This window comes from Anomalospiza imberbis, chromosome 8, assembly GCF_031753505.1.
Source record: "Anomalospiza imberbis isolate Cuckoo-Finch-1a 21T00152 chromosome 8, ASM3175350v1, whole genome shotgun sequence".
NCBI lineage: Eukaryota > Metazoa > Chordata > Aves > Passeriformes > Viduidae > Anomalospiza > Anomalospiza imberbis.
The window spans coordinates 19,261,211-19,281,759 of record NC_089688.1 but is presented as its reverse complement, the minus strand read 5'-3'; the positions used below and the strand labels follow the sequence as shown (position 1 = coordinate 19,281,759).

Below are 20,549 nucleotides of genomic sequence, written 5' to 3'. Positions count from 1 at the left end.
AATAAGAGAGATGGATATTATACTTCATAGTGACTAGTGTTTTTATAAAATACAAATTATTAATTCAACTGAATTTTTAAAGATCAAAACCCTGAAGTCAAAGCCCTAACAGTTTCCTGTGCATTGTCTCCAAAGTCTGCAAAGTGGCCTCTAAACAGATTATAGGTTCTTTGGTTCAGAGTTAAAACCTAACACGATAATTTATTCATTCACCAATGAAAAGTGTGATTAAAGCTATGATCTGAACTTCTGAAATAAAAAGATGCCTAAGGAGATAGCTTTAATCAGTGATTCAATTTTTACCATTTGCCTTCTCATTTCTTTTCTTTGTTACGTTAACAAGCCCCTTGTTTAAATCACCTCATCATAAATCAAGTTTTCTAGGTCTGTGATAGACTCATCATTCTTTTACAGACTCAATTCAGTTGATCTTTATCTTTTTTTGAAGAGTAATGGTTAAACTGGATACAATGCCCCATTCAAAGCCTGGCTTTAGCCCATGCCTTACTTCCTGTGTCTTATGGCTGATATCTTTAAGTGTTTGCCTTTTTTGCTATTGTATGACACTTGTCTCACATTCAGCTTGTGGTTCCTGTAGCCTTTCATGCTTTCCTGCAGACATTACTCCATCAGCATCCATCATCTTGGCTTTGTGCAGGTGTTTGAGACCAGTATCTTGCACTATCTGCACTGAACTGAGTCTCATGCTTAAGGTGAGTGTCCACATTAGCTTTGAATTTGGTTTAGAATTTGAAATCCAGCTTACGTCCAACATGGTACACCTGTAAGTCCTCATTGTAGAACTCACATGGTAAAGCACACTCTTTATTTCATTTGCTCAGATGGACAGGCCCATTAACTCCCCAGGGATTTGTTTCAGGCTCTCTGCAGAGGCAAGGGAACTATCTGCCACAGTGCACACTAATCAGATTTTCAAAGATAACTCCATAACCAGCTACTTCTAGGGCTATAAAGGTTATTCTAACATAGGGGGACAGTGGGGAAAGTGTGGTCAAAACCCAGCTACAACAGTAACACAGACTACCTAGATTTAAACTGAGAACAAAAGGATACAGTGATTTTAGTAATGTAAGAAAGATCTTCCCCCCACTGTATCCCCATCAAATCCAAGAGAGAAAATTGCAGCTTGTGCAGGAAAATTCATATAAAAGCAATGACCATCAAAGACTAACACCTGCCTTACTGCAAAAGAGAAGTCACAATCATGGAGGGAAATGTGTGTGTAAATATAGGAGCAGGAGAACGTGACAAAGAATATTAAGGAAGATTAGTTATTGTATGAGTAGGCTAGAGAAATCTCATTCTGGTTTATTTTCTTTCCTTAGCTCCTGAAGTTTAATGACTTGTATGAGATGTAAAGTAAATTGTCCCAAAAATATAACAGCAACGTGCTCCTTAAAACACACAGTAATATTTTCCTTCAAAGGTGATACACTTAGGACAATCTACTACAAAAACTATATCAAACATATTACACAACTCCATTTCACACTGCATGGAAATGGACAGAGATCTCAGTGTAATAATACATAACCATTACATAACCATAACAATAATATGTAACCATTACAGGTGGTCAGAACTTAATTTGAAAGCAACTCCAATGTTTGGTGAACTAATAAGCCAAGGCATATGATGTGCCTTGTGCTCACTGGAGCCATAGAAGATTTTAAAAGTCACAGTGAAGTCCTTTATGATCCCTCATGGTACCCACAGCCCACAGTCAGAGGCCAAGATTCCTCCTACAGCCCATAGAGAGTCCTCAGCACACATGAAAGTGAAATAGACAATGTGGCATGCTGGAAAAGGAGCTACACAGCTAACAGTCAGATCAGCCTTGTCCTTCAGAGATATGTATGTAACTCCAGGCAGCTTCCTCTCAAGATTCTTGGTTGTAAACCCTCTCCTATGGTTTGTTGCCCAAGATATTTTATTTTCTTCTCATGGTCCTCTGTCCTCTGCTGTTTTTCTCCCACTCCAAACAACCAACCAGGGAGAGCTCTAGCTATGCAAGGCAGTAAGGAAGTGGGAGAGCTACCTGAAAATGCTCCCCCACTCCTGAATTAGAGAATCCCACCTCTTCTCCAGCAGTCATTCTCAGTCTTTCATTTTCAGGACTAATAGCACAAAAAGATCAGTGAGTCAATATCAACTGTTCTTGTCATACCATAGTATGAGTCATATCATATAATGGTTTGGGTTGTGAGGGAATTTTCAAGGTCTCCTAGTTCAGCCCCTTCAACAACCTGGGACATCCTCAACCAGATCAGATTGCTCAGAGCCTGTCCAGCCTGGCCTCAAATCTTTCCAGGGATGGGGCATCTACAGACTCCCAGGGAAACCTGTTCCAGTGTCTCACTACACTAATTGTAAGAAGATGCTTCTTTACATCTATCTAAATCTGCTCTCTTTTAGTTTAAACTAATTATCCCTTGTCCTATCACAACAGGCCCTGCAAAAAGTTTTTCCCCATCTTTCTCCTTTTTGTGACAGATGTCTTCCAGCCCTCTATCTTAATGGCCCTCCTCTAGTCCCACTCCAACAGGTGCATTTCTGTCCTGTGCTGGGACCCCAGAGCTGGATGCAGTGTTCCAGCTGGGATCTCACAGAGGGGCAGAATCCCCTCCCTCACCCTGCTGGCCACGCTGCTTTGGATGCAGCCCAGGACAAATTTGGCTTTCTGGGCTGTCAGTGCACATTGCTGGGCCATATCCAGCCCCTCATCCATCAGCACTCCCGAGTCCTTCTGGGCAGGGCTGTTCTTGATCTGTTCATCCAATACTGCAAGGGCAGCAGGGAGCTGCTGGTAACTTGAGGGCCTGTCATCATTGAATGACAGGGTCAGAAGAATAAGAAGTTTGGAACAGATGTGCAAAGTACATCACCACCCATGAAAGAGAAGTACATTTGAGTTTTGAGATCCTAATTCTGAAAGAGATTTCTGAAACTGGTGTCTGATATCCCATCCCCAAACTTGCACTAACGTAAAGGTTACATCTCTCTTGTGAAGGTTACGCTCTCTTGAAACTTCTGGCATTTTTTAAACACACCCTATGGAGAAGACTCTTAACACATTAAAAAAAAAATCATCCTAAATAATCCACACTGATATTCTACTTCCGAAACGAGAATCCCTTTGCCTTCATCAATTGCAAAGGAAAATAAATAAATTGACTCCCATGCACCAGGCGCACGCCCATTGTCCCCACGCCGCCGGAGGATGCCCGCACAGGAGAGCTGCCGCAGCCCAGCTCGGCTCCCAGACTCCCCTCGCCACCTCGGAAGGGGACCGCAGTTGCGGGATGGCTTTGTGGTACCGGCGTGCGGCTTCCTCGAACAAAGCGCGAGTGTGTCCGGCGATTTCCTGCGAGCCGGTGCCGTCGAGGCACAGCGCTCCCGGCGCGTCCCCGCGCTGTCCCCCCGCGGGCGGCGGCCGGGGAGGGGCGTCGGCGGGGGCAGTCCCCGAGCATTGATAACCCCCGTGCCGGGCCCGCCGCGGGCAGCCGGGGAGCGCGGAGCCGCCGCGCACGCCTGTCCCCGCAGCGCCACGCACCGCACGGCTCATCGTGAGTGCCTCGGGACAGGGCGGAAAACACCGAGGTGCGTGGGGAAAACCGGGTGCGGGGGAAAGGACGGGGTTGCCCCTAGACGGGTCTGATGCCCTTCGCAGCTGTGATGCCGCAGCCAGAGAGTGCGGGCTCCGGCTGATGCCGTTCAGTTACGGCTTCCTGGCCGGGGTGGTCCCGGGACGTAGCTGAAGGATGGACGGACACGAACTAGAAGCCCCGGGGGTTACAAGTCTGGAGGGATAAGCCCGCTCCGCGCCCGGCTCAGTCTCGCGCGTCCCCGGGGGCTGCGCTCCCGCCGGGGCACCGCCAGCCACGGTCCGTGTGTCCGCAGGGCGCGGAAGATGCGGCGGGAAGGCGGGCCCCGCGCCGGGACGCCCCGTCGCTGAGGCACGCCGAGGATGAGGCTGCTCCTGGCGCTGCTGGTCCTGGCCGCCCTGGGGGCCGCCGCCGGCGGCGCGGACCGGGAGGCGGCGGAGGAGGCGCGGGCGGGGCGGTTCTCCACGCCGGAGCAGCACCGGTGCCGCTGGGAGCTGCGCTCGGCGGCGGGGGCCAGCGAGCTGCGGCTGAGCTGCCGGGCGGCGGGCGGCGGGGCGGCGCAGAGCTGCGCCTACCGCGGGGAGCCGCGGCGCTGCCCGGCCTTCGGCGCCCGCAGCCGCCAGTACTGGCGGCAGATCCTGTCCCGGCTGCGGCGGCGGCGGCACCCCTGCGCCCCGGGAGCGCCGCTCAGCGCCCGCCTCTGCGGCCCGGGCCAGGCGCCGCCCGAGGCGCAGCTGCGCCTGCTGCCCGACCCCCGCCCGGCCTCGCCGGCCCCCGGCCCGGAGCCCACCGAGGACCCCGCGCAGACCTACTGCGCCGAGCGGTGGCACTCGCTCTGCAGCTTCTTCGTCAGCTTCTGGGAGGGCTGAGCCGCTCCGGCCAGCGGGAGGGAGCGCGGCCGCCCGGGCTCCGCGTGCGAACACTCCCGGCCTCGCCTCCCCTCAGCCACCGCCGCCAATGCCCCCTGACTTTGTCCACTCTCCTCTTTTACTCCCCAATAAAACCGTAACTATTTTGTGACAAGAAGTTCGCGTAATTCTCTGTCTCGTCAAAGCCCTTTAACATATGCAGCGCTGTTAGTGTGTAACTCACCCGGGTGAGTTAAAATTACACTGGAATCGCCAGTGTAACTGTAAGTAGAAAACCATACATTTATACCAGAATAAGAAATTACTGAGACCTTACTGAAAATAAGTCCTAGAAAACCTTTCTTGCTGACAGAGATTTCACAAGCTACATGAACCAGTCCTGTCCTCTTTCCCACAGAACACTTGGGCAGCTATCTCCAAAGAAGAACCTGAACAGGGCTGGGTAAGAAACCAGCTATGAAAAGTTGAGAAACTCAGAAGCATCTAGGTACAGGAACTGGATTTAGGAGATGAATGATATTTCACCCAGCTAATGCATAGTGTTTAAATAGTCAAGTTGTTTTACCTGGGGAAAGAGGAGTTTGAGAGATACTTTATCCACACAAAATGGGGTACATTTTGGTAAGGAAAGCTAGTTTCCCTCAGCTGTCTGGGGTCCTACACAGCCCTAGACATCTGCCTATGACCAGGAACAGTTGCAGACTTTCTGTATGGTTTTAAGGATGGCTGTGAGAAGGCCACTAAGAACTAATCAGGATCTTCCCAGTGGCTCTCACAAGGATCTGGACTGTTGCATGCAACTCTTAGTGCCAATTTCCTTGACAGCAAATAGCTGGATAATGCTCTATGCAAGCACTATGCAAAAGCTTCATCATCACTGAATGTGATCTGAATGACTATTTTTTTTAATGACTGCTCACTTTTCCTTTATGTGCCTGTCACGCAAGCAGCCACAGAGTGGGCTGCTGGCCAGAGCATTGCACAGTACCTTGTGATAATGCTCAGCTTTGTTTTACTTCCATGGTCTGGGCACAGCAGCTTTGTGCAGTGCTGCTAGAGCTTGTATTTCTCACCATCAGATGCAAAGGTGGAGCACCATGGCAACCAAGCTGATTACCCACATCACTCTGCATTTGAAAACCCAACTAGGAACTCTGAACAAATTCATTGTTTACCCATGAGGGAGAAGAAAGGAGAGGATCCCTTTCTCTATGTTTAACCACAATATTTCCCCTGGTCTCCAAAATAGCTCAAAGGCTTCCTTTTAGCACTACTAACTAATAAAATACAACAACCCACAAGACTGTATTAATTACATTTACTGTGGTTAATAGCACTAAAGCTTAGTGCTGAATAACAAACAAATACTCAGTTTTTCTACTGACAAACTTATCTGCAGATCCCCAAGGCTGGGAAACCATAGTGATATCCTCAGATTTGTTTTTAAGGGGATGGCTTTTTGCTTCCTATCTCAACATTTTCATCCTCTCCCATGACTGGAAAACATCTGCCACCACTAGCTAAGGCAACCAAACCAGAAACACTTTGTAGCCAAGATCTTCACTTCCAACAGAAACGATTCCTTTTAGTCCCGTGGCAGCTCCATAAGACGTACTCATTACACTTCCCACCCCTGGATTAGTTCAGCTCCCTGATCTGTCTGTCCATGCAGCTACTCTGCAGCCACCCTTTACCTCTGCTCTCCCATTGCAGCTGTGGCAGTCCTTCACCACTGCTCTGGGTCCCGGCTTGGCTGGCTCCTGTCATCAAATGAAGATCTTGGCTGGCTCCTTCTTCAGCACCTCCTGACTGTCCTCAGCAAGAAGAGCCTGTGTGGCCAACCTGGCAGGCCCAAACCCTGACTGTTAATCCTGTCGACCTGATAAACTCTTCCCTCCCAGAGGAAGGTGGTGCTGGGAATAATTAACTTTTCCCATGTGCAGCTGCTGCTTGGGCTGTCATGACAAGGGTGCTGCCAGCTGACGTATCAGGACACTAGGTTTGTTTTTCAAGGAAAAGCATAAGCTACCTTGAAAAAAACCCAAATGATTGACATTTTAGCTCCTGGAGATTAATTCTGGGAGCTCTAACTCAGGAAGTTTTCAGAGGCAAAAAAAAAAAAAAAAAAAAAAAAACCCCAAAAAAAAAACACACCCAAAAAAACCCAAAAAAACCAAAACCAAACCAAAAAACCCAACAACAACAAAAACCATCTTTGTGCCATATTGCACACAGCATTATATTCTTTCCTCTGGCTGTATCTGTATTCTTTCCTCTGTATCTGGAGGTTCCAACAGAACCTCAAAAGCTGGCAATACCATTTCCTGATTTTCCTTTGGAGAAAAATGAGTGATGCTGAATCTGGGCATACAATTAGTGCATCTGGCTTTAATTGCTCTCTTTATATGTAGAAAGCCCTTGATCCTATTAAATAGCATTAATCTCCCTTTCACCATCTTCTGATTTTGAATGAACAATAAGATGTCACTGTATTTTGCAAGGTTAAAGAAGGCAGTAAGCCATCTTGCTGTGTGTAGCAATTCTTTCCTGTAAAATGACATCAAAAATTAATAAATGGAATGAAATTACTCTTTCATCACTGCCTGAGCAGAGCTTGTCTCACAATAGATCTGGAGTTGTAGACCCCAGACTTGGAGCAGTTCAGTCTTTTGTCCCAGTCCACAACAGAGATTACTCTTTCCTGGGTTCTGCACTAGGCACTTCCTTCTGGAAGATGCTGATTTTCCCTCTCAATCTTTATTCATTCCTCTGAATTCAGAGGTTTTACAAGTGAAATCTGCTCAGGCAGTCATAGCTCAACCCTCAGCTCTACCAGCTGTACTTGCCTGTACTTGCATATTAATGTTTCCACATGTAATTTTGACACTGATGTTTCCTACTTGAGTTTACGACCAGCCTGTGCTACGCCTGTGAAGGGATGCAATGTTTTTGGAGGTTTGTGGTGCAATTTAAAAGTCATCAGACTATTAGCAAATAAGAATAAGGTGGAGACACAGAAAGAATAAAAAGAAATTAAAAATTTAAAAAGCAACTATTCAAGCCGGAGCTCATTGGATAATGGAAACTGAAATCTTTGGGAATCTCTCTTTAATTGTCCCTGACATATTTCAGGCCTCCCTTGTGCTGTGAACCCTATCTAAGACGTACCGTAAAGCCAAGCAGCATACGAGGTGAGTGAATGGCAGGCTTTGTCAATTTGCCAAACAACAAATCCCCTCCTCTGTAATAATCTGGATTTTTTAAGAATTCCAAGCTCAGTTCATGAACACAGCTACATGAAAGAGGCTTTTAACTGTACAGTATTACAGAGTTTAGATTAATTCTCTCAGCCCTCACACTCCTTCGTTATGTGGAAGGGATCTGTTAAGTACAAGTAAAATATCTACAGCTTTAAAAGAAATACTTTTAGGGCTTAGCCTCAGCCGGTCTGTGCTGTTCCCTGTGAAATGTGGACAGGCTGCACTGCCTCTCAGATACTTTTCTCAATTTATTTCAAGCCCTCAGCAGGTAAACGATGCACATTTCTTGGAGGCGCAGGCCGCGCTGAGCCCGCAGTGCCGATGGTCGAGAGCGGCACGGCCCGAGTAGCGGCTGTGACGGACTCTGCCGCAGCCCCCGCACGGCACACAGCCCCGGGCAGCCCTCCCACGGCACACAGCCCTGGGCAGCACTCCCACGGCACACAGCCCCGGGCAGCCCTCCCACGGCACACAGCCCCGGGCAGCCCTCCCACGGCACACAGCCCCGGGCAGCCCCCGCACGGCACACAGCCCCGGGCAGCCCTCCCACGGCACACAGCCCCGGGCAGCCCCCGCACGGCACACAGCCCCGGGCAGCCCTCCCACGGCACACAGCCCCGGGCAGCCCCCCGGCTCTCTCAGCCCCGGGCAGCCCCCGCACGGCACACAGCCCCGGGCAGCCCCCCGGCTCTCTCAGCCCCGGGCAGCCCCCGCACGGCACACAGCCCCGGGCAGCCCCCCGGCTCTCTCAGCCCCGGGCAGCCCCCGCACGGCACACAGCCCTGGGCAGCCCCCCGGCTCTCTCAGCCCTGGGCAGCGCCCGCACGGCACACAGCCCTGGCAGCCCCCCGGCTCTCTCAGCCCTGGGCAGCGCCCGCACGGCACACAGCCCTGGCAGCACCCCGGCTCTCTCAGCCCTGGGCAGCCCCCGCACGGCACACAGCCCCGGGCAGCACTCCCACGGCACACAGCCCTGGCAGCCCCCGCACGGCACACAGCCCTGGCAGCACCCCGGCTCTCTCAGCCCTGGGCAGCGCTCCCACGGCTCTCTCAGCCCTGGGCAGCCCCCGCACGGCACACAGCCCCGGGCAGCACTCCCACGGCACACAGCCCTGGCAGCCCCCGCACGGCACACAGCCCTGGGCAGCCCCCGCACGGCACACAGCCCTGGCAGCCTCCCGGATCTCTCAGCCCTGGGCAGAAGGGACAAACACGGAGCCTTGGCCCCCAGGGTCCCAGCACCCCAGGGAAACACGCAGCTGCTTCACAGAGAGATCAATAAATTAAAAATAAATAAATAAATAACTACGGTATCTCTTTATAGGTATATTTCAGAGCTCTGTCCTTGCAGCCGGGACAGGCACAGGCTCTCATTTAACAAGGGCTCTGCTGCCTGCTGGGGCACGCACTGCCCCGTCCCACACCAGCACCTCGGCAGCTCGCTCACCCATTTTACAGCCACACCAGAGCTGTTGGACCAGGTGGAGAAGCTTTCGTCTTCATCTGTTAGAGGAAACCTAGGAATAATTGCTCCACGTAAAATAAGACTTCTTAGGACTAAGTTGTAGTTAATTTTAGGCTCTAACATAACATTATTTTCTGGCATAAAATGAGAAAATGTTTGATGGAAGCATCATGGTAAAACACAGAATTAATTTCTTATTACAATTCAGAAAGTACTAAAATATCTATTTAACAAAGGAAATCCATAGGACAAAATATGGCTCAATTATAGATATCCAAATCCTAAAATACAAAATTGTATGCAATATCTACTTAAGCACACATTCTTAATTTAATAAAAATTGTCTTAAAGCATTTAATTCTCCAGATTATTTACAGAACCTGTATTCAATCTGACTACTGGACCCAGCAGATATTCTCTCATGAGTAAATTAAAGTCTTAGGTGTCAAAATGTCTATGAGCTTGTATTCTTGGTTGAAAAAGAACAGAAAAATCCCAATTAATTAATTTTTTCACACTGCAGTTGTAACTACAAAATACATGCAACGTATCATCCTCAGAGTTAGTTTAGTGAAATGCAGGAGAAGAAAGTGTAATGGCAAACCTTTTAAAACTGTGTTTCTTTTCAATTTAAAAAAGTACTGTGCACTTCCCAAAGTCACGATCCTTAGCAGCAGCATGATTTGCACTAACAGGAGTAAATATAGCCTCAACTCCATGTCTTTCCTGCTTTTTTTTAAATTTTAAGAGCAAAACCTTCCAAAATTATGAATAAATTTATCACCGGTATTCTTTTGATTGGAAAAGAGTAACAAGACAGCCACACAAGACAGTATTATTTTGTGTTAGCCAAGACAAGATGCTGAGGATTTCGAGCTGATCTTTTGTTTCTGCCCAAAGACAAATGGTATAAAATTTATATGCATGCTTCTGTCCTGACAGCAAAGGGCTTCAGCACGACTCTCGCTGAGAGCTAATGGCTCTTGGGGATGCGGCTCTCTGAAGTCCCTGGGCATGAAATGGTCTCTTGCAATTCATCTCCCGTTAATAGCAGCTCCAAGACTACAGTCTCTTTTTTTTAAAGTTCTTTTATCCCTGGCTGAAGCTGCCTGTGCTCTCATTGGAGCCGAGAGGGTGTAGTGTGATGGTTTTCTCCCCTCAGCTCTATTCTCTCGCAGCCCTCAGCAGACGTCGGGGCAAGCTGGGGGCCCTATGGAAAGCGGGGCCCGATGTCATCCCACCCAGCACGGGGCCAATGAACGCCTGCAGCCCCCGCCCCGCCACACACGGACACACCGACAGCATCTCAATGGCCTCGGGGGCTCGGTACAGCTTTGTCGGGCCACGGCAAATGGCAGCGGGAACCGGACGGCTTCTTTCCATGGGCATCTCTGAGCTGGGAACATCGTGGGGCCGTGGTCATATAGGAAAACAGCAGCAGAAAACAAAAAGTAGTTTGGTTTAAAAAAGAAGTTATTATAGACCCAAGGGAGACAAAGCTTCTGTTTTCATTTCTGGGAGATGAGTAGCCCTGGGGTGGGGGCCAGCCATATGCAGGGGACACCTATGAGGAAAACACAGGACTGGGACACCAAGAGGAGCCATCTGGCCCTTTCTGCCAGCACCAGGCTGGTGGGGAGAGCCCAAATCTCCTGGCACTGGTTCTTTCTTCCTTTTAATGTGCCCATGTGGTAAACATGGCTTAGTCATGAAATAACATCACAAAAAGACATATATGCCTAATGATACCACAATATAATCAGCCACAGCTTGGTCTGCCTTTTACGTAGGTGCTCCTCACCTGCAGTGATTGTGCAGATGTTTCATTGCCTTCTTCGCGCTCTCTGCTGCCTCAGGAGATCAGACTCTGATGCTCACGTACGCTTCCACCTCTGTAATTCCTCTGCCCACAACCTGATGGAGTGGTGAGTGGTGGGACTCTCAACAGTGCTAGTTCCTTTCAAATTATTCAAACTAAGGTGCCAGTGTGGAGTAGACTTCTTGTGGGAAATTTGGAGCTAACCCCTGAATGAGGTTAATGAAAATATTTCCATCACACATCAGTTGCAGTAGAAGTCATTCGCACTTGAGAGGAAGTACCAGCTAATTTTAAATCAGTGAAAGCGAGAGTAAAAAATTGGCATAGACAACTTAGAAGATAAGGCTGGAAAAGCCATAATTTCCTGAAAAATGATAGCTCATTTATTTTTTTATTATTACAGTCTAGGTAAGGAGTAAGTACATGTAAATATTCTTTGTAAATGCAAAACAGTGTTTTGTAGGATACCCTCTCTTTTCTAGGCACCTTAGGTATCCTGTTCAGCACAGGATTCTGCTGTTAACACAGTTATCCCACACGGGCACCCCAAGGCTGGGGAATATTGTGAGGGGTGTGTGGCCATTGTCACTCAACACACAGAGCAAACTGAAGCCATCTCCTGTCTAGTGACAAACACAAACTACATTTTACCTATACTGGATGATCACCATTTATAAATAAATATAAAAGAAAAGAAAAAAGAAAAAAAGAGTGGTCTAAGTCTTGTGTGGGGAGGGGGTGAAGGGACAGAGATTTAAGGCTAACAGTTTTCAGCTACATTTCTATTGGTAAATTAACCTTTCCAAGACCTTCAATTGCTTGAGGCTGTAGAAAGGTAGCTCCTGCCAGATGTCTCTTTAATTTCTAGGGACAACTTTTGTGGACTCTCACAGAAATGCATTATCATTCAACTTCATGTGTGTGTCTGCGCGAGCTCACCCCAGTGAAGAGCATCCTTCCCTGAGCAAAATGGCTTTTACAGCTGCTGCTGCTCTTGAGTTGCATTAAGGTTGTAGCCGGAAGAAGTCAGAGCAAGAAGTATGATTTCTGTTAGGTCTGTTAAACCAACACAGCCATGCCACTGCCAAGACTGACTGGAAAAGCAGTAGGATGTGAAGGGAGAAAGCTCCCACTGCCTCCCAATCTATTAAAATGAGCCACAAACACAATACTGATGTGGTAAGTCAGGGCAATATGCAAATGGCTGCATGGCCCAGAAACCCTAATCCTATCAAGAATGCATAAGATGTTAATTTGACCATCTTTCACAGCTCATAAATCTATCTGTAGCAAAGCCAGGCTGGCAGATGTCATCCACTAGCACTTCTTTGAGGCTGGCAGTCTCTGCATAGATGCCCGATCATGCCTCAGTAAAGACCAATAAAGAACATTGTTTGTGTGGCCCGAGGGCAGCTTCTCACATTTTGCTACAATAGAGGAAAACAGTGGGAAATGTGAATGACTGATTGGCAGAACTGGTGGTCTTGGTTGTCCTGCTTTCCACATATGGAGCTGCAGATTCCACATGCATTTTTCATCAGCAGCAAGCAGATTAGTCTACCTTGTTCTCAACAGTTAGCGGTGTATGTTTTCCAAATTAAGTTTTTTAATCCTAAATTATAAATACAAGCTGGAAATAGGTCCTTTTCTCTCAGGTAGTATTTACTTACTTCAAACTACTTAAAAGAGCAAACACCTTTATTATGATGTGATCTTACTCCTAAGATTTAACATTTAGAATAGAAACATTCTCTTTTAAAGCAAGCAAAGGTCTGTAAATAAATTATCTCTAGAATATACTCATTTTACCCTTCTCAAATACAAGCTTTAAAATTACCACTTGTAATATAACTTCTTTAATACCAGCCAGAATTAATCTAATTTTTACAATGAGGTGGTAAAATGGTAGCACAGGTTGCTCAGGGGGGTGGTAGATCATCCATCCCTGGAAACATTCAAGTTGGACAGAGCTCTCAGCAACCTGATGACATAGTTGAAGATGTCCCTGCTCATGGCAAGGGTTTGGACTAGATGAGCTTTAAAGGTTCCCTCCTACCTAAACCATTCCAGGTTTTCCAAATTATTTTGTAATAATTTGCTTTTAAAAGCTGTATACTGAAAGCACCACAGCAGATATTTTTGTGTGAAGTTACCTGGGAGCAAGGTGGATGAACCTGACTTTTATGAACTGAAATGTCTTTCAGCTTCTCAATGGATATTGTGACTATCACAGAACTCCATGTCAAATCGCTTTATTATGGTGTTGGGCTGAAAAAGGAAATGAGACAAAATTATACCACATCACTTCATTTTAGATCATGAAGCTGCAGTCCCACAGAATAGATTTCTCATGCTTGTTTAGAGGGTCTAGAGAGGGGCAGGCTCTGAACCGAGAAGCTGAGGTGCTTAATGCTGGCAAATCCCTGCTCTCTGCAACAAGGGAGAAGGTGCAAAAGGCAGCCACAGCTAAATAATTCTGATGGGTCTAAAGAGATAAGGCTGTAAAAAAGAAGCAAACGTGAATAAAGTCATTTTTAAAACTTAAGGACATAATGAATTTGCTTGGGAAATCCTGGTTGCATTTTACCATTAGAATTAGATATGACAAGGGAGAATGCATTGCGTCTGATGAGAACTATTCCAACTCAATAACCTTAAATCACTATTGCTAAATTATGGTATTAATATAGTTCTGATTAATTTTCTGGAGACTAACAGAATTAAGAGGCAAATGTGTGTTTACAGATATGAAATAATTCATTATGCTAAAACTAGTAGGTCAGTGAGTCTAAACCCACTATTTTAAGTAGGGAAAAGATGCTGAACCACAAACTCCAGAAACTAAGTACTATAAATTCCATCCAGCGGAGGAGACATATTAAACACTATTTTGTAGTTTGTTTGTTTCTTTTTTTAAAGGAAAACATGTTATTTTATTGATATTGCAGTAAAACATCTGTAGTACATAACAATGCACCCTATCACACAATAATATCTAAGCTATTAATTGTACAAAGTCACCATTATTCTTTCTTCTTTACAAAAAACTAAACACAACTGAAACTTGATATATGAAATATTTAACTCATACATTTTGTTCAACTGCTTTACTGAACAGCTAGTATTTCTGAGAAAGGGGAGGGAAGTCTCAGAAGACATAGAGGAGGCATGCCTAAACCCGAGAGTTTATGGACTATTTTATATGAGTCCTTGGCTTTTAAAATTTGCCACAAGGTTCTCATATCTCTTGCAAAATGTTGTCATGATTTCAGTATTTCTGCTGGACTATGTCCCTACAGCTGACACATGTGACTCACATGAATAAAACTATCCAAAACTTTAAAGCATGTCCCTGAAGAAATCTATTTACACTAGGTGTGAAATTTTCCTTTTAACTGAAATATTCCACTTAACTGCTCCAGGTCTGAAATTACTATTATTTCTTTCTGCATTTTATAAATATCTGTTGTTTTTATTAGTGTTTCCAAATTTGTAATTGACTAAGAATACTTTTAATAGCAGGTGGTATTTCAGAAGTGCTTTGGAGCATGGTTTAATATACAATTACATAAAAAAGCAGGTTTCCGTATTTGTCCAGTCCTATCCAAAATGGGGTTTCCCATTAGAATTCCCCCCAGGACTTATCTGCTCTGTGCTACTATTGAGAATTGCTTGAAATGAGCTAGCTCAACATTCTGCCTCTCCACCTCATTTTGAATCTAATTATACAAATGCCAAGAGGCTTTTAAAGCTGCTCAAAATGCTTACAAGACATATATATATGTAGGATGTTGGCCAGAAGGCTCCTTGTAAGTTTTTTATTTCAGAAATTCAGCAATCTGACATGCTCAAGAGCAGCATGTTTCTCTAATTTTTCCTCCTTATCAAGACACTTGGTGCCTTTCACTCTAATTTAGTGTAGACTATTTCCTTGACCTTGTGGTGCACCACTGACCTGATTTTCTCTGTTAATGCAGTTGCCACCACTCTGAGATGCTCAGTCAATTGCACACCCACACCTCTGTTCCCTTCCTTTTTTTTAAACCCCATTTTTTTCTCAAGGTCTGTTCTGCACCTTCAGAAACCCACCTCTCTATAATGTGCTAAATGGTTCTCCATTCAAAGATTTACTCCCAATAGGAGAATGTTTTCTTAAAACCTATCATTTTGCAGTTTCTAGTGCATTTTCACATTCCTAATCTTTTGAAATAAGCTTTAACATTAGCCCATTTCGTTTGAAGTCATATTTATTTCACTGTCTTGGTTTAGAATCTTTGCATTCAATAACACCTTTGACACAATGTGCTTCAGGAACCTCATGTTATTACTGGAACTATGCTGCTGTCTGTAGAAATTGCACTTATTTATGTATTTTTTGATTATTCACAAATCTTGAAGTTTTAGTACCCAACTGCTAAGTAGGTTTTTTCCCTAAATACTGAATTAGACTTTGTTTGATGAAAACAAGTGCTCTAATGAATACTTATTATTCAAAGTAAACCTCTTTAATTTCAAATCTAAATAGCTAATTTCATGTTTGCAATGCTTCAGTAAAATACTTTCAAATAGGGAACCATGATCAGACATTGGTCATCATATACAGGTTTATTTATTTGAAGATGACTCTTTTGGACTACTTAGCAGCTCACTCTATCATTAATTAAAGCTATACTTAATGTAACTGCTGTCAGCTTCTACTTTGACTAAAAAGCTCTTAGATACAATATCCCCCTCAGTTGGGTCATAAATATTATACAGACAAATTGATTCACTGTTACTCATTTTTGCAACAAAATCTGCTTTTTCCTTTCATAGAATCACAGAATCAGTAAGACTGGAAAAGCCCTCGAAGATTAAGTCCAACCTATTTGGTTAATTTACCTGCTTAATTTACTTACCAGCTTCTTTATGAGGCTAGCAAGAAATTCTAATTCTGTACACATCTATTGATCTATGATGCCCACAGCCCCACAAAATTGAACACATTTCTTGTGAAATAAATAAATATGAATGAATAAATTTCATGTGAAATAAGCTTCCAAATGCATTGCTCACAAAGGTTACCTTTCTGAAGAGCAGCTGGACAACACAAAGCCAGACACCTCTGGCCCTGAAAAAGACAACTAGTTCCTAGTCCATTTCTCAGGCTACTTCTATCAGCCACACTATTCAATATTAATCCTTCCCCACATGCACCACTCCAGATCTGTATACAGTATTAGCAGGTGACATGAAGGTGCTTTTCCAACTATAAAAGGCCTCAATCACGCATTCTTAGGCACTGGTGCATCTTCTTTTGCTCCTTAAACAATTCACATTTGTTTTACATGTTAAGGTGTGCAAATACTTCTGCTGTGGTCTTTTGAGAACTGCTAATGGTCCTAGCTTAAAAACTCTGCAAGGGAGTGTTCCCCTGGCTGTGCCACTGCACATGCCAGCAGCCACTCCAATCACCTTTGGTGCCACCCAGGAAGACCCCAGCTGAAACACTCTCATAAATGAACCAGTTTTATTAAGACTGCAGATGGAGAGATGAATGTCACTTCCACTTTCTTCGTATTTCCTGGCTGCATTAAAATCCCCACCTTCCCATATACATCCTACCACTATACTGAATCCAAGTGGATAACTTAATGTGACATACTTTGCTCTTATGCTGTCTACAGGGGGTTTTCAGCTTGTCCCTGCTAAATCAATGCTTCAAAATCAAAGCTTTGAAGATCTATTGTGCATTTGCCTTTGGTATTTAAATCCTTTTTCTTGCACATACTTTTCCCCAGGTCTAACATTAATGTTGTGAATTGGCTGCAACTTTCTCCTTCTAAAACATGTGTGTTCTTCTCAAAAGGAGCCCCGTAATGTCCACGCATCAGTGTCTGCTTGCTTTTTTTATGTCAAATGTAAATTGGGAAGCTGATGTTCCATGATTACTTTGGCCATTCCTAACAATTATATTTGCTATTCCTAACATGCCTTTTCAGTGTGTGTAGAATTTGCCTTTCTTTTTTTGCAGGTGATTATTTCTTCTATTCTCTCCCTCCTGTCTGCTCTCAGTTGCCAACCTTGCCCATTTTAGGGCAGAACTTGTTATCTTCAAACCAGTCACCTACATGCTTTTTCTTCTGTGCTTTGCTCTGGCTGCCTGTAGCGTTTTCTGATCTAGTGAGCCACAGGGAGAGGGAAGAAACCCCTTGATACTCTCAGAAGCACCACTGCTTATGCTTGCTGCACAGGGACAAGAAGAGGGACACACCTCCCCTTATGCCCTCCACTGTAGCACTTCCCTTGCTGGCACCACCTCCACCTCCTACTGCAACTTAAGCACAGCTCCATGAACCAGAGAGGGGCAGGCCTCAGTCAGTCTCACTGCCAGGTCACTGAAGGCAAGAAGGCAGCCTTCAGCTCAATACCAATCAAGTCTCTACACTATTTTTTTAAACTGGAAGGCAGAAGGAAAGCCATGCATGGGGCTGTTTCCAGTGAAAGAGAAAATCCATTTATATTCAGTTCAGGAGACTGGCTGCACAAAGGGATGTGACTCCTAGGCTGCAGCACTCTCACTGACAATGAAGTTCTGCAGGAAAATAGACTTTCAAAACTTCTTTTAAATTATTTTTTCCGAGAGTGACCAAGTGTGTGTGTGTTCAGAGATACAGACACACACATGGCTAATGAGCAAGTTCAGGGTAGAAAGGACAGTGGCAATTCCTTTATACACAGTCATTTGCATTCAAAACGAGTGCCAACATACCTCTATACCACACACTGTATGGATAATGAACTTTTTCAATTACATAAGATAGAAGAGTGTGGCTGAATTGTTTTTTGATTTCTAAGAACTAAAATGTAACTTATGAATAAAGTTTTACAAAAAGATCCTAACATTTTCAATTTGCTTAGTTGTCTCACTTCTTTCTATACTAATTATTTAATTAAACAAAACCAAATCTAATGAGGAATGGAAAGTTAATTTTTTACAACCTAGATAGGTGGAATTTTCAGGAGCAATTTTATCAGAAGTTATGTTTCCAAAACCCTTTAAAGATTTCCAATACCATTGATCTTAGAAAACATTTGCTTTCCTGCCCTCTAGTGCTCATGTCTATTTAAGTCTTCTATACAAACCTGATTTTGGAAACCTACCACCATATAAATGGTCCTACTGAAATAAAATTACTTACTTATTGCAATACTACCAGTGATCTAAACAGTTCCTTCTGCTGTTGCTCAGGTATGTATCACACCCATGCAGTTATCTGAAAGGTAAGACTCTTCAGGTTACTTTTCATTTTACCAAACCAATGTAATCAAGTTTTCTTTCTCAGTTCTGGACTATATAATGGAGTTTTAAGTGCACAAATTGTAGCTGAATTCTGGGTTTATTACTAAAACATTTTCACTGCTAGCTAATGTAGTTAGTTAGCCATATATCAAACTACTTGTTTTCACAATATTGACAGGGTTTTATCCACATTAAAAGCTCTTCTATTTAATGTAATTAATTTTGCCTCCAGTGACGCAGTTTGTTACAGCATTGTGCATGCTTACATTTAAAACAATGGGTTAACATACTACATCTGTAATTACTCCCAAGCTACCAGAAAACCAGTGAATTAAATTTATTTAGTGTTAAATGGATATGGAATGTCATACAGTACATGTAAAGACACTTCAAGATGAGTAAAGCAGAACTAATTGCACAAGGGATTAAAGGTTCACCTCAACAGTCAGTATTATCAAATCATTACAGCTTCCATCTTCAGAGTGCAAGGTATGTCATGCAAAAAAACCAGCTCAAAAAATCCCCAAACAGACAAAACCAACATTGTGGTACCACTTAAAATGCTATCATACCACAATATTTTACAAGACATTAGGTGATCATTCATATAGAATGAAGCATTTTAGCAATAACAAAAAATTTTAAACATAATTAACAGATTTTGCATGAACACAAATTCCAGCATTACTATACCTAAGGAACAGGCAACATGCTGGGAGAAGTTACCTAAAAATCAAAGCCTTTTTTATTCATAGCCAATATTACTTTCTGCAAGAATTCTGCAATCGTATTCTGTTTCCTCACATAACTGGGTAAGTACATTTTTACATAGAGCATAATCACATAACCACCACATCAGCAAGAGGATTTCATTATCATGATCAGTTACTACATTTAAAACCATGGTAAGATAACATGCCCTGCAAACAAATTGTCTTCTGGGACAGTGTTCTGTATGTAGAAATATTGAACAACTAAAATATACTCCTACCCACTTTAACCCCAAGTAACTTATAATTTGTATTTACATATTTTTGAAATATGTAGGTAAAAACTGCAGATGGCAGACAAGCAGAATACACACGAGAGCTATGAGAGCGCTGACTGAGCGGGGGGTGCAGCCAGGAACCCCAAACGACACCTGGGCAGGGGCTGTACCTTTTGCACTCTTCCTCTGTGCAAGGGGCCTCACCAAAGGCAGCTGCTGCTGTGGCAGAGCTGCTCTTCCTCTCCCAGCTGGCTGAGCTGGGAGCAGAAGGTGCAGCCCAGCAGTTCCACTCAGCTGCAAGCAGACAAACACACTCCTACACAACTGCTTCAACCACAGCTTGAATGTTAACATGGACGAGACACAGGAGATGAGAGGATGGCTTTTAACATTTCCATCTTGCAATGCTCATATTCTGAGGGCACCAACAGGTAGATTAATCTACCAAAAAAAGCATACAAAAAAGGCCAAGTTGCTTGCCCTCATATTAGGAATAAACTATTTAACTTCCTGGCTTAAATGTAAGCAAGAGAAACTCAAGAAAGAACTTCTTGAGGTTGATTTTCCATCTACATTCAAAGAAAATAATTTACTAAAACTGTAACTTGCAAGGTCTACTAGCCTTGAAGTAAGGATACAGGTTAACTATACCTATAGTTAAATAAAAAACTTCAAAAGGCATTTTACAGAAATAAAATATGCAACTCTAGGAAGTAGGTGGAAAACCACTTTACTATTTGTCTGGAACATTCTATTTTCATAGCCCATCATTCTCAGGAACGTATATTTCATAAATAAAAATACAGAACAAAAATTTGTGTATTCAGTCTAAAGTTGGATATTTCTAAACCTCTTCAGATAAAATTTGCTTTCTCCCTCAACAATTAAGTGACAAAACCTTAAAAAACTTTGATTTTTCAAACCTATCTTGCATGAGAAAACACAGATGAACAAACCAACATCTGGAAAGAACATTTTGTACAAGACTGCAGTTCTAAAACACTTATATTACAAAGCAATGTAAATAAATACCAGGCCAGTACAAAAGCTCTTATTTACAGTTTTACAAATGAAAACGTTTTCAGTGTAAATGCAGAGTTTTAAAGAACACAATATTAGTAAAATGAGTTCCTGTATAGACCATTACAATTTCTGCTAGGTTTGAATGCAGTATTGTATAAAACCATTGTTTCAAGTTAATTTTTGTTTATAATTTAGTACAGCCAAACCCCAGTTTATG

The 20,549-nt window shown here is 43.9% G+C and overlaps 1 protein-coding gene and 1 long non-coding RNA gene across 2 annotated transcripts; both read left to right on the top strand.

The window, feature by feature from the left end:
- Positions 1-3,722: 3,722 nt before the first annotated feature.
- Positions 3,723-4,630, top strand: FGFBP3 (fibroblast growth factor binding protein 3). Its single transcript, XM_068197643.1, has one exon. It carries the CDS (start codon positions 3,989-3,991, stop codon positions 4,493-4,495), a length of 507 nt encoding a protein of 168 aa, XP_068053744.1. The 5' UTR covers positions 3,723-3,988; the 3' UTR covers positions 4,496-4,630.
- Positions 4,631-10,628: 5,998 nt separating this feature from the next.
- On the top strand, positions 10,629-13,527 carry LOC137478093 (uncharacterized). Its single transcript, XR_011001392.1, has 3 exons — positions 10,629-10,671; positions 11,011-11,098; positions 11,522-13,527. It is a non-coding gene; the product is annotated as an uncharacterized lncRNA (long non-coding RNA).
- Positions 13,528-20,549: the final 7,022 nt, after the last annotated feature.

Bases quoted from the DNA above. Each gene is read 5' to 3' on its own strand.
- FGFBP3 (XM_068197643.1), top strand. From the start codon at position 3,989: ATGAGGCTGCTCCTGGCGCTGCTGGTCCTGGCCGCCCTGGGGGCCGCC.